Genomic DNA, 15069 nt, shown 5'->3' with positions numbered 1-15069 from the left:
TAACATTCCTTTACAAATCACTGCATTCAAGAATGAACCTAATAAAGCAGGCAACTAGAAATAATGCAAAAGGGAAACAAACCTCTTTGTTCCCCTGATGAAAGAGCAGGTGATGGTGTTCCTGGAGGAGTTACTTGTGACTGGGTTGCTATTTTCTGCTGAATATCAGTCCACAACTTACTAATTAACTCAGAATTCTCTTCCGTCAGTTGCTGGAGAAACCTATAAATTACAGAACAATAAGCTACATTAGAATTATAATATAAATTAACATAATCTAAATATAAATTAAATGACAGCAGGCATTTAATTTATATTATCTATATTATAAATTAATTTAATTGTAATTTATATTTATATAATTATAAATTTAATTTTATATATAAATATGCATATAGATTTAATTATAATTTAATTATAACTTATAATTTAATTATATAATCAATTATAGTTATATAATATAGTTATATAACTAATTATATATCATTATATAAATGTTATATAATTATATAATTTAATTTATAATTTAATTATATAAATTGATTATATAATTTAATTATATTTTATTATATAAATTAAATTATATTTATATTATTTAAATTATATTATTTAATTTATATGTATATTATACTAATTTATATAAAAATAGGTGCCATCATTTAAACTGTCCAAATAGTTACATGTTTGATTTGAAGGAGCTTTTAGTAATTCATAGTCAAAGAAAAAACACTATTCACTTTAACTGATAAGACAGGTAGATAGCAAAAATGCCTATCACCTCAGTGTTAGAAAGAATCATTCCACCTGCCTCCCAGTTTCCTACCTACCTCGGTCCCTAACATAGGCATGTTTGCCCTCTCTGCAGTTTTGTGGTATGGCTCCATCCTCCTCTCTCTTTCTCTAGAGTAAAGTAATTAAGCATATATGGCTCAGCTCCTTTTGGTTTCTCTGTCCTACAAAGGAGCCTGTCCACAGAGCAGCCAGTCTCTGCCCATCAATGAAGTAAACTGACCACAGCATACTCTGTCCCTGTGTGTCAGGGAGAGGCTAGATAGAGTGAGAAGAGGCGCTGCAGTTTAGGGGTTAGTAATTACAAGTACATTGGTTACAGAGCTAAGCATTATGCTATAAACATTTTTATCACTGATAAGGTTGATATTTTAAGTTTCAACTGTCTGATTCACTTGTTTATTTCTCAGAATGCTGAAGGTACCACCTATCTTCTTCTGGAGGCTTAGTATAAAAGCAAGAACAAAGAGATAAATGGGGGGAAAAGCTTTAAGCAAAAGGAACCAGGACTTGATGTTTTGAGAAGTTTTCAGCCTGTCCAAATTGCAAGAGATTAGTAAAGTCGCTGTTAGGAAAGCATACTCTGGAAAGAAGGGCAAGAGTGTGGCTGAATAACCTTTTGCTAGTTCTGACTAAAGCATGTGATTCATGGGTCCTCCCAATGATCTCAGAAGAAGCTAACAATAAAGATGGGATTATCCAGGAAAGATCTGTCTATGGAATAGATGACCATGACATACACAAGAACAAGATCTTTTGAGAATGTTATACCAACAGAAATACTGCTAGCTTGAATTGAAAGACACAAAGGCAGGATGAAATGAAGGAAGGGTGCTAGACTCCAAAAAGTCTACAGACTACCTTTCTCAGCCTCTGGTAACTATCATTCTACTCTCTATCTTCGTAAGTTCAATAGTTTTAATTTTTAGCTCCCACAAGTAAGTAAGAACATGTGGCCATAGCTGCAGATCCACAGGCACAGAGGCCAAAGCCAGAGCCACAGGTACAGGGCAGAGCCATGGATCCAGAAGGGTAAAGATTCAAGTCACAGATCATTAGTCCTAATAGTATTTGCCCTGCTGAATTTCAAAGTTGCTTGGAACTGCTGATATCTTTCTTCCCTGATTTTCCCTCGTAAAATGGAAATGTCTATAACTTTCATCCTATGTCTGTCCCATCATGGTATTTTGAAAGCAGACCACTTGTTTTCTAGTTTCATAGGACCACAAATGGAGAATTTTGCACCAGGATGGATTCTATCCAGTCCTCCCATAACTGATTTAGATGATGAGATTTGGGACTTTTGAGCTAATGATATTTAGATGAGATTTTGAACTTGAAATGAAGCTGAAAATTGAAGGATATTGGGATGGATCTTTGGGGACCACTGGAAGGACCATGGTAGGCTAAACAATAATGCCTGAAGATATTCCATGTCCGAAACCTTGGAACCTGTCACTATTACCTTATATGGCAAAAAAGGGGTGGGCGAAGCCTCTTCAGTTACAATTTAGAATCTTGAGATGGGGAGATTATCTTGGGTAGACCCTAAATGCAATCACGTATATTCTTTTTTTTTTTAATTTTTTCTTATTTCATGTATATTCTTATAAGAGACAGAGGAAGATCTTTGACACCCACACAGAGGAGATAATGTGAAGACAGAGGCAGAGATTGGGGTGCTGCAGCCACAATTTCAGAAGCTGGAAGAAGCAAGGAGCAAATTCTCTTCCAGAGCAGCTTCTCCTCTGGAGGGAGTGTGGCCCTACTGATATCTTGACGCTGGCCTAGTGAAACTGATTTTGGATTTATGGCCCCCAGAACTGGAAAGAAATCAATTTCTGTTGTTTTAAGCCACCAAACTTGTGGGATATTTAATATACTTAATTGTAGCTATAAGACAAAAACAAAAATGGGATACACATGGAAGCATAGTATGTAAATACTTCATGTTCTGTCGAAGCAAAATATACAACTAAAAATGGGGAGAAGGATAGAGAGAAAATAATGGAAAGAATAGGAACATAGAAAAACTCACTTATTGTACAAGCAATAGGTAGAAATTAAAACAAAAAAAAATTTTAACTGACATACCTGACAATGGTATGTAAAAAAAGAAAACAAGATTAAAGGCTCTATAAAAGGTATATATATAAAGGTAACCACCAGAACAAAATTACAAACTTCCTAAATACCAAAAGAAATTTTTTAAAAGAACAGAGAAGAAACATCACATAGAAAATGTAATTGTAGTACAATAAACAGTACTATAAAATAATGTGATGAAGTTAACATCAAACATACCAGTAAGTGTTATAAGCTTACTTCAATTAAAAGAAGAATATTTTCAAATTGTCTAACAAGTCAAGACTGAAGTCTACATTGTATACAAGAGACATACTTAATACAAAATAATTCCAGAAGGCTAAATACATTAAAGATCTAAAATACAGAAAGCTAAATGTAAAAAGCCAAGATAAGCCAGGAAATTGGAAACAAGAAAAAAGTAGAAGTTTCATTCCTGATGTTAGACGAAGTAGAAAAGTCAAAAGGTATTAAATGTGACAAAGCATACTTTATAATGCTAAAAGTTAAAAATCACAATGAAGATACAACACTTATGTTCCAAAACACATGTACCAAAAAACACAATAATCACTTTTATAAGAAAGGAAGTATTTAACACCAAACAATTAAATATACTTAAACATAAAATGCAAAGAGAAATAGAAACATACTAGTAGTAGGAGACTTTAATACACCATTCTCAGAAGAAAATAGTGGCAAAAATAAGTAAGGATACAAAAGTATTAAACAACATAAGCAATGAGGTAGATCTATGGATATACCTTTAGAACTTTATACCTTGTTAGAGTATATACCTTCTTCTCAGGCACATACATGGAACATTTGTAAAAATTTGATCATATATTAGGTCACAAAGAAAACATCATTAAGTTCCACAGGTGGAAATATTACAAATCACACTCTGAATGTAATGTAATAAAATTAGAAAAACAAAGAGACTCTGGAAATTTTTTTTAAATCTTCTATTAGACAATTCTTAAGTAAACATGAAAATATAAACTGAAATTACCTCATTCCTAAAGTAACAAAACACTACATACCAGAATGTATGGTACACATTTATAGTAGTGATCAGAGTAGAATTCAGAGCCCTAAACATGTTTATCAATTAAAAATAAAAGAATGAAAATTAATGTATTAAATTCTCAACTAGGGTTACTAGAAAAACAAAGTAAACCAAAAAAATGCATAAGGAAGGAAATAAAGATAAAAGCAAAAATTGATGAGGAAGAAATCAGAAAACTAGACCTCTAACTAGTAAGTTAAAAATGTTAGTTCTTTGAAAAATTCATTAAATAGGCAAACCACTAAATAACCTAATTTTAAGAAAGAGAACAAACCAAAATAAATGATTGAGGAGAACAAGTAAGCACTGAAACAAACTTTTTTTTAGAAGTATAGAGATTATTGGTACATCTCTATAGAAATACACTGATTAACCTACATGAAATGGAAAATTTCCTAAGAAAATATAACTTATAAAAATTGGCTTGAGAAGAAATAGAAGCTTAAATAAACAAGCAAAGTTATTATGGCACTTCACCACAAAAAAAAAAAAAAAAAAAAAAAAAGCACCATGCACATGCACAAATAGTTTCAAAGCAGGAAAGCTATCAGCCTCAAAAAACAGATAGTCTCAGTACTATATAAATTATTCCAGGACTTAAAAAATTAGAAAAATCTTCCAGATGGTTCTTATGAAATCAAGTATCGCATTGTTATCTCAATCTGATAAAGGTTGCAGACACAAAAAAACTACAGAGAATATCATTTATTAATTTTAACACAAGAATACTAAATAAAATATTAACAAACAACCTCCAATACTCCATTAATGAAAATAACACATTATGGCCACATAGAATTTATTGCAGAAATGCAATGACAGTGCAATATTAGGAAACTCATAACATAATGCACCATATTAAGAGACATAAGCAGAAAACTCATATGATTATACATACTGAAAGTCTGATAAAATTAACTTATTACTGATTAAAATAAAACAATCAAGAAAACAAGAATTGATTGGTATTTCCTTAGCACTGTTTTAAAAAAAAAAATGTATCTGAGTATGGTGGTTGCACGCCTGTAGTCCCGCTACTAGAGGCTGAAGTAGGCTGAGGTGAGAGACTGAGGTGAAAGGATCACCTGAGCTGTGATCATGCCACTGCACTATGGCCAGGGTGACAGAGTGGGACCCTGTCTCAAAAAAGACTAAAAATAACAATGATTTAAAAAATTTAAAGAAAGAAAGAAAAAAGACCTCAGTACTAAAGCCAGTACCTTACTTAAAAGGAAACAATAAAAGCATTTTCATACAATCAGAAACAAGGCAAGGATTCCCACTATCTCCATTATTATAGAACACTGTCCTTTAACTAATAAAATATACAAAAGAAACCAATTAGAGGTGAAAGACTTAGAAAACAAGGAAAACAATGTCTATTTGCAGATGAGATGACAGTCAACCTAGAAACCCCTAGAAAATCAGTGCTAAAACTAATTCAACCAAGATTCAATAAAGTAGCAGAATATCAAGGCAACACACGGATATCAGTAGCTTTCATAAAAACAAAGAATAACTAGTTTGGAGGTATAATGGAAGACAAAATTCCACTTAAAAGAAGAACAAAAGCCCCAAAATACTTAGGAATAAACTCAATAAGAAATAAGCAAAATCTATATGAGAGAAATGTTAAGACACGGGTGAAAAACAGAAAAGTAGACTTTTTTCCCCTAGTTTTTTATTATTATTATTATTATTATTATTATTATTATTATACTTTAAGTTCTGGGCTATATGTGCAGAACGTGCAGTTTTGTTACATAGGTATATACATCCCATAGTGGTTTGCTGCACCCATCAACCTGTCACGTACATTAGGTATTTATTTCTCCTAACGCTATCCCTCCCCTAGCCTCCAACCCTCCAACAGGCCCCGGTGTGTGATGTTCCCCTCCCTGTGTCCATGTGTTCTCATTGTTCAACTCCCACTTATGAGTGAGAACACGCAGTGTTTGGTTTTCTGTTATGTTAGTTTGCTGAGAATGATGGTTTCCAGCTTCATCCATGTCCCTGCAAAGGACATGAACTCATCTTTTTTATGGCTGCCATGGTATGTACGTGCCACATTTTCTTTATCCAGTCTATCATTGATGGACATACAGGTTGGTTCCAAGTCTTTGCTATTGTGAATAGTGATGTATTAAACATATGTGTGCATGTTTCTGTATAGCAGAATGATTTATAATCCTTTGGGTATATACCCAGTAATGGGATTGCTGGGTCAAATGGTATTTCTGGTTCTAGATCCTTGAGGAATTGCCACACTGTCTTCCACAATGGTTGAACTAATTTACACTCCCACCAACAGTGTAAAAGCGTTCCTATTTCTCCACATCCTCTCTAGCATCTGTTATTTCCTGACTTTTTAATGATTGCCATTCTAACTGGCATGAAATGGTATCTCATTGTGGTTTTGATTTGCATTTCTCTGATGACCAGTGATGATGACCTTTATTTCATGTTTGTTGGTCACATAAATGTCTTCTTTTGAGAAGTGTCTGTTCATATCCTCCACCCATTTTTTGATGGGGTTGTTTTTTTCTTGTAAATATGTTCAAGTTCCTTGTAAATTCTGGATATTAGACCTTTGTCAGATGGGTAGATTGCAAAAATTTTCTCCCTCTCTGTAGGTTGCCTGTTCACTCTGATGATAGTTTCTTTTGCTGTGCAGAAGCTCTTTAGTTTAATCAGACACCCTTTGTCAATGTTGGCTTTTGTTGCCATTGCTTTTGGTGTTTTAGACATGAAGCCTTTGCGCATGCCTATGTCCTGAATGGTATTGCCTAGGTTTTCTTCTAGGGTTTTTAGGGTTTTAGGTCTTACGTTTGACTCTTTTAATTCATCTTGAGTTAATTTTTGTATAAGATGGAAGGAAGAAGTCCAGTTTCAGTTTTCTGCATATGGCTGGCCAGTTTTCTCAACACCATTTATTAAATAGGGAATCCTTTCCCTATTGCTTGTTTGTCTCGGGTTGGTCAAAGGTCAGATGGTTGTAGATGTGTGGTATATTTCTGAGGCCTCTGTTCTGCTCCATTGGTCTATATATGTGTTTTGGTACCACTACCATGTTGTTTTGGTTACTGTAGCCTTGTAGTATAGTTTGAAGTCAGGTAGCATGATACCTCCAGCTTTGTTCTTTTTGCTTAGGATTGTCTTGGCTATGCGGGCTCTTTTTTGGCTCCATATGAAGTTTAAAGTAGTTTTTTCCTAATTCTGTGAAGAAAGTCAATGGTAGCTTGATGGGGATAGCATTAAATCTATAAATTACTTTGGGCAGTATGGCGATTTTCAAGATATTGATTATTCCTATCCATGGGCATGGAATGTTTTTCCATTTGTTTGTTTCCTCTCGTATTTCCTTGAGTAGTGGTTTGTAGTTCTCCTTGAAGAGGTCCTTCTTATCCCTTGTAAGTTGTATTCCTAGGTATTTTATTCTCTTAGTAGCAATTGTGAATGGGAGTCCACTCATGATTTGGCTGTTTGTTATTGGTGTATAGGAATGCTTGTGATTTTTGCACATTGATTTTGTATCCTGAGACTTTGCTAAAGTGGCTTATCAGCTTGAAGATTTTGGGCTGAGACGATAGGGTTTTCTAAATATACAATCATGTCATCTGCAAACAGAGACAATTTGACTTCCTCTTTTCCTATTTGAATGCCCTTTATTTCTTTCTCTTGCCTGACTGTCCTGGCCAGAACTTCCAATACTACATTGAATAGGAGTGGTGAGAGAGGGCATCCTTGCCTTTTGCCTTGCCCATCCAGTATTCTATTGGCTGTGGGTTTGTCACAAATAGCTCTTATTATTTTGAGATATGTTCCACTGATACCTAGTTTATTGAGAGTTTTTAGCATAAAGAGGTTTTGAATTTTGTCAAAGGCCTTTTCTGCATCTATTGAGATAATCATGTGGTTTTTGTCTTTGGTTCTGTTTACATGCTGGATTACATTTATTGATTTGCATATGTTGAACCAGCCTTGCATCCCAGAGATGAAGCCTACTTGATTGTGGTGGATAAGCTTTTTGATGTGCTGCTGGATTCCATTTGCCAGTATTTTTTTGAGACTTTTTGCATTGATGTTCATCAGGGATATTGGCCTGAAACTTTCTTTTTTTGTTGTGTCTCTGCCATGCTTTGGTATCAGGATGATGCTGGCCTCATTTTAATGAGTTAGGGAGGATTCTCTCTTTTTCTATTGTTTGGAATAGTTTCAGAAGGAGTGGTACCAGCTTCTCTTTGTACCTCTGTAGAATTCGGCTGTGAATCCACCGGGTCCTGGACTTTTTTTGGGTGGTAGGCTATTAATTACTGCCTCAATTTCAGAACTTGTTATTGGTCTATTCAGGGATTCGACTTCTTCCTGGTTTAGACTTGGGAGGGTGTATGTGTCCAGGAATTTATCCATTTCTTCTAGATTTTCTAGTTTATTTGCATAGAGTTGTTTAGAGTATTCTATGATGGTAGTTTGTATTTCTGTGGGATCAGTGGTGACATCCCCTTTATCATTTTTTGTTGTATATATTTGATTCTTCTCTCTTTTCTTCTTTATTAGTCTGGCTACCGGTCTATTTTGTTGATCTTTTCAAAAAACCAGCTGCTGGATTCATTGATTTTTTTGAAGGGCTTTTCGTGTCTCTATCTCCTTCAGTTCTGCTCTGATCTTAGTTATTTCTCGTCTTCTGCTAACTTTTGAACTGGTTTGCTCTTGCTTCTGTAGTTCTTTTAATTGTGATGTTAGGGTGTCGATTTTCGATCTTTCCTGCTTTCTCTTGTGGGCATTTAGTGCTATAAATTTCCCTCTACACACTGCTTTAAATGTGTCCCAGAGATTCTAGTATGATGTGTCTTTGTTCTCACTGATTTCAAAGAACATCTTTAGTTCTGCCTTCATTTAGTTATGTACCCAGTAGTCATTCGGGAGCAGGTTGTTCAGTTTCCATGTAGTTGTGCAGTTTTGAGTGAGTTTCTTAATCCTGATTTCTAATTTGATTGCACTGTGGTCTGAGAGACTGTTTGTTATAATTTCCGTTTTTGCATTTGCTGAGGAGTGTTTTACTTCCAATTATGTGGTCAATTTCAGAATAAATGCAATGAAGTAAGAGAACAATGTATATTCTGTTGATTTGGGGTAGAGAGTTCTGTAGATGTCTATTAAGTCTGCTTGGTCCAGAGTTGAGTTCAAGTCCTGAATATCCTTGTTAATTTTCTGTCACATTGATCTGTCTAATATTGACCATGAGGTGTTAAAGTCTCCCCTATCCAAGGGAAGCCATGAGGGACTGAGCCTAAGGAACCTTGCACTCTGGCCCACATACTGCACTTTTCCCATGGTCTTCCAAGAGATTCCCTCCAATGCCCACCCCAGCAGGGTCCTGGGTTTCAAGCACAAAACTGGGGGGTCATTTGGGCAGACACCGAACTAGCTGCAGGAGTGTCTTTTGGTTTTTTTTTTTTTCCATACCCCAGTGCCGCCTAGAATGCCAGCGAGACAGAACTGTTCAGTCCCCTGGAAAGGGGGCTGAAGCCAGGGACACAAGTGGTCTGGCTCCAAGAGATTCCCTCCAATGCCCACCCCAGCAGGGTCCTGGGTTTCAAGCACAAAACTGGGGGGCCATTTGGGCAGACACCGAACTAGCTGCAGGAGTGTTTTGTTTTGTTTTGTTTTGTTTTGTTTCCATACCCCAGTGGTGCCTAGAATGCCAGCGAGACAGAACTATTCACTCCCCTGGAAAGGGGGCTGAAGCCAGGGAGCCAAGTGGTCTGGCTCAGCGGATCCCACCCCCATGGAGCCCAGCAAACTAAGATCCACTGGCTTGAAATTCTCGCTGCCAGCACAGCAGCAATCTGAGATCGACTTGGGAGGCTCAAGCTTGGTGGGGGAAGGGGAGTCCACCATTGCTGAGGCTTGAGTAGGTGGTTTTACACTCACAGTGTAAACAAAGCCACCAGGATGTTCAAACTGGGTGGAGTCCACTGCAGCTCAGCAAGGCCGCTGCGGCCAGACTGCCAGATTTCTCCTCAATGGGCAGGACATGTCTGAAAAAAAGGCAGCAGCCCCAGTCAAGGACTTATAAATAAAACCCCCATCTCCCTGGGACAGAGCACCTGGGGGAAGGGGCAGCTGTGGGCACAGCTTCATCAGACTTAAATGTCTATGCCTGATGGCTCTGAAGAAAGCAGCGGACCTTTTAACAAACGGAAAAATACACTATGTTCTTGGATAGCAAAATTCAATGTCATAAAGATGCCAGTTCTCTCTAGTTAATGTAATAAAACATGGAATACTATGCAGCCATAAAAAGGAATGAAATCATGTCTTTTGCAGGGACATGGATGGAGCTGGATGCCATTATCCTCAGCAAACTAATGCAGGAACAGAAAGACAAAAACACCACATGTCCCGCTTTTAAGTGGGAGCCGAACAATGCAGTCTCTAATAAAAATACAAAGTTAGCCAGGCCTGGTGGCGCATGCCTGTAATCCAGTTACTTGGGAGGTTGAGGCAGGAGAATCACTTGAACCTGGGATGCGGAGGTTGCAGTGAGTCAAGATGGTGACACCGCACTCCAGCCTGGGCAACAGAATGAGACTCCATCTCAAAAAATGAAAAATAAAATAAAATACTGAAAATAACCTAAATTACCATATATATGAGAATGGTCAAATAAACTGCGGTACATTCACACAATTTAGTACCATGCAACTGTTTCATTTTATTATAAAAATGAAGAAAAAATATCTCTGTAAACTTATAAACAGCTATCGGGAGATTTCCAGGATATATTATTAAGTGGTAAAAGTAAATATAGATGGATATGTTAATTACCCCAACCTGATCACTATACATTATATGTATAAAAACATCTATGTACCCCATGAATATGCACATTTATTGTCAATTAAAATAAAGTAAAATAAAAGCAAATATAGTATGTTACCTTTTATATAAGAAAGAAGAGAAAATAAGGAGATATATATATATATATATATCTGCTTACATTTATAAAAAGAAACACAGAAAGAATAAATTTAAAAACTAAGGAAACTGATTACCTACAAGGGTAAGTGTAGACGGGAACTAGTTAGAAGGGATAGGGGATGGTGACAGTACCCTAAAAACAGCTTTTTGTATAATTTTGTCAAAAAGAGAGGTAAAAACCTAAAATTGAATACAAATAGAAACAAATGAACCTAATTATATTTCAAATGAATACAATAACCTTTTAGAAATCTGCAAACAATCTTCAATTCTACTTAGCAGGTTTATTTTTGCATTAGTATGGGCACAGCAATTCCAAAACTACTTTCTATGTATTGCAGGATTGAATATGAATAAATCTACTTGTGTAATGTTTGGAGACATGCTGCTCAGTGTTAAAGAAGAGTGATACAAATATGGAATAAGAAAGGACCAAGATAAAACCAATAGTGTTAAATTGGACTTGGAAGTATCACTGTAAATTCATGATTTATAGCTAAATAGACAGAAAACTAGATACTAATGTAGATATGTTCATATACATATGACTATAGGTATATATATGTATGTGTGCATATATATGTATCTGTTGGTCTAAAAACAATAACTGCCAAGTGCAATAAACACATCTAATACTTAGAGCTTGGTTTCTAAACACACTTCTTTAATAAAATGAGTTAAGGATTCTTGAAGAAATGGTTGATTCCGGAGAAGAGAAAGTATGATAAGAGCTATGTTGTGCCAGAAATTAAATGTTAAAGAAGATACGTTAAAAGGACACCGGAATTATTTGAAGAAGCTCCCAAGTATGTGACAAATAAACATCAAAATAAATAAAAGAAAAAACAGTATAATCCATTGAAGGAATATGGCAGACATCACTGTAACCAAACAATGAAAGTTAACAGCACCAATAATTAAACCAAGGTATCACCGCCTCTTGATATTCCATACTGAGGACTTAGCATCACTTTAGGGGTATTCCTGCTCAAAATGCATAAGTAAGCTGAGTCTAATAACGAAGAAATTATAAGACAAAGTCAAGTTAGAGGGAATTCTGTAAAATAACTGCCCTGTACTTCTTCGAAACTATAAAAATGTCATAAAAGGCAAAGAAACACTAAGATTAGATTTTAGAAGATTCCAGGTTTTTTTTAAAATGAAAAGACATGAAAACTAAATATAATAAGTGATTACAATTAGTTCTTTAATCATCCAAAAAAACAAAATAAATATTATTGGGACAACTGGAGAAATCGAAATAAGGTCTATGGATTAGATAATAGTGTTAAATCAATGTAATTTCCTGATTGTGATCATTGCACTGTGATTTTATCTGAATGAATGCTCTTTTTCTTGGGAACCACGCACTGAAGTATTTAGGGATAAAGGAACATGAAGCATGCAACTTACTTCCAAATAGTTCTTTAAAAATGTGTGTTAGTCAACTGCAAAAATATGGAACCAACCTAAGTGCCCAACGACCAATGAGTGGATAAAGAAAATGTGGTATAGACACACCATGGAATACTACTCAGCCACACACACACACACACACACACACACACACACACACACAAAATAATAATAATAATAATGTATTTTGCAACAGTTTGGATGGAGCTGGAGACCATTATTCTAAGAGAAGTAACTGAGGAATGGAAAACCAAATACCACATGTTCTTACTTGCTAAGGAGCTAAGCTATGGGTATGCAAAGGCATACAGAGTGATATAACAGACTTTGGAGACTCAGAAGGCGGAGGGCGGGAGGTAGGTGGGGGATAAAAAACTACATATTGGGTACAATGTATATTACTCAGGTGATGAGGGGTGCACATGTACATGCATGTATGTGTGTGCATACTCAGAAAAGGAGATAAAATGATAAAAGAAATGTGGAAAATGTTAATAATTGATGAATCTGAGTAAAGAGTATATAACAGCTTTTTATATTATCCCTGCAAATTATTTTGAAATATCAAAATAAACAACTTTTTAAATAAAAACAAACTTCCATTTAATAAAAAAATGATGCAATAGACAAACATTGAAACAGCCATGGAAAAAAGCTACGAGTTGTAGTATTTATGCCATATACACATACCTGTCTGTATTTGTGTTAGACTGAGAGTTTAGAGAGTTATCCAACTCATTCTCATTCTCACTTTCTCCTGACTGGCTATTAATAGTTCCTTCTTCTTCACCATCTACATCATTAAGAGCCTGTCTCAACACAACAATAAAAATAGCACAAGTTGATTAGATATATATTCAGACTTTCTTTTTTTTTTTCTGTCATAACAGAAGAGAGGTCCCTCCTCCTAAGCCTTCCACATGTTGTAGAACACAAATCCTCTCACATCCTTCCACTCCTATCAATTATCCTATCTCTCGAACATTTTCAACATCTCTCTCTGTAGTGGCTTCAGTTCACCAGCATTTAAATGTGAGCAAGCCTCTCCCATCTTAACCTGACCCTATACTTACCTTAAGCTATATATGTCTTCTTTCTTCTACCACCAAACTTCTTGAAAGAGTTGTTCCACCCTCCTCACTCACCACCTATGCCCTGCAACTTTGCTTCTGCCCTATTGCTCCACTCAAACTGCTCTCTACAAGGTCAACCTCAATACACTCATTCCTAAATCAAACGGATATTTCTGCCTTTGCCTTCCCTTACTTTTCTGACCACTCATTTCTTTCCTTTAAAATTCACTTGGCCAGGTGTGGTGGCTCATGCCTAAAACTCTAGCACTTCGGGAGGCCAAGGCGGGTGGACCACTTGAGCCCGAATGTTGAAGACCAGCCTGAATAACATGGCGGAAACCATATCTCTACAAAAAAATTTTAAAATTAGCCAAGTGAGGTAGCCCACACCTGTAGTCTCAGCTATTCAGGAGGCTGAGGAGGGAGAATAACCTGAGCCCAGGAAGGTCGAGGCTGCAGTGAGTTGTGATCGTGCCACTGCATTCCAACCTGGACAACACAGCGAGACCCTGTCTCCAAAAAAAAAAAAAAATCTACTTGATACACATTTCTTTTAACTCCCATAATACCGTATTTTCTTAGATTTTCTCCTACTCTTCTGGCCCTTCCTTCCCAATCTCCTTTACTGATCTTATTTTTCTACCCTTTCCTTATATCTGATGTGACTCAAGTCACATCACACCTACTAGGTAAGCACTCAATAAATTTTAGCTATTATTATCCAGTCTTACCTTGTTTGGTACAAACGGTATTCACAGAAGTGCAATACAGTTAAGTAAGAGCAAATCTAGCAACCACAACTAGCATTTGTTGATATTTAAACTTTTAAAATATTTACCACAAGGCCTATATCAACCTTTTCTCCCCTCATCTGATCCACTTTCTGAATGTTTTTATCTAATTTCAAAGCTATAATTACAAATGAAATGCTATTAATTTCCAGACCTCTATCTTCACACCCAGATCTGTCCTAAGCCCTAGACATTCATATTCAACTGCCTATAAGATATCCCTATTCTGGCCAGGCACAGTGGCTCATTCCTGTAATCCCAGCATTTTAAGAGGCCAAGGCAGGAGAATCACACGAGCCCAAGTTTGAGACCAGCTTGGGCAACAGAGCCCAGGAGCTTGGGCAACATGGAAAAACCCCGTCTATACCAAAAATACAAAAATTAGGCAGGTGTGGTGGCATGCACCTGTGGTCTCAGCTATTCAAGAGGCTGAGGCAGGAGGATTGCTTGAGCCCAGGAGGTAGAGGCTGCAGTGAGTCATGACTGTGCCACTGCATTCCAGCCTGGGTGACACAGCAAGAACCTGTCTCAAAAAAGAAAAAAAAAAAAGATATCCCTACTCCATAGGTCCAAGCTGAACAGCTTTCTAACCCCTCCTACCATTCTTCCAGAAATTCTGTTCCTGCCAATATTACCTAAGACCATGAAGAGCGTCACCATCTACTCAAATGCTCAAGCCAGCAAATGAGGAGTTATCCTTCTTTCTCACCTGTCCTGTCCTATCAGCCACCCAATTCTGCCAACTCTACCTCATTTTAACCACACTCAAGTCTATCCCTATTCTCCTTTATTTCCTTCCTTATTCAGGCTGGTCTTCAACATTCGGGCTCAAGTGGTCCACCTGCCTTGGCCTCCCAAATGC

General features: G+C 36.4%; 1 protein-coding gene across 5 annotated transcripts in view; it reads right to left on the bottom strand.

Annotated features, from left to right (window-relative positions):
* The window catches only part of SPICE1 (spindle and centriole associated protein 1), a 64198-nt gene that overhangs the window by 26479 nt on the left and 22650 nt on the right, over window positions 1–15069 (bottom strand). For all 5 annotated transcript variants that reach the window (XM_077993942.1, XM_077993941.1, XM_015129880.3 and 2 more), the window contains 2 exons: window positions 13034–13152; window positions 83–222 (listed from right to left, as the gene is read on the bottom strand). In XM_077993942.1, coding sequence (XP_077850068.1) covers window positions 83–222; window positions 13034–13152 — 259 coding nt within the window. The remainder of the gene's footprint in view (window positions 1–82; window positions 223–13033; window positions 13153–15069) is intronic.

This window comes from Macaca mulatta, chromosome 2 (genome assembly GCF_049350105.2).
Source record: "Macaca mulatta isolate MMU2019108-1 chromosome 2, T2T-MMU8v2.0, whole genome shotgun sequence".
NCBI classification, from domain to species: Eukaryota; Metazoa; Chordata; class Mammalia; order Primates; family Cercopithecidae; genus Macaca; species Macaca mulatta.
Note: the sequence above shows the minus strand (reverse complement) of the source record. Positions and strands in the feature narration are given on the sequence as shown.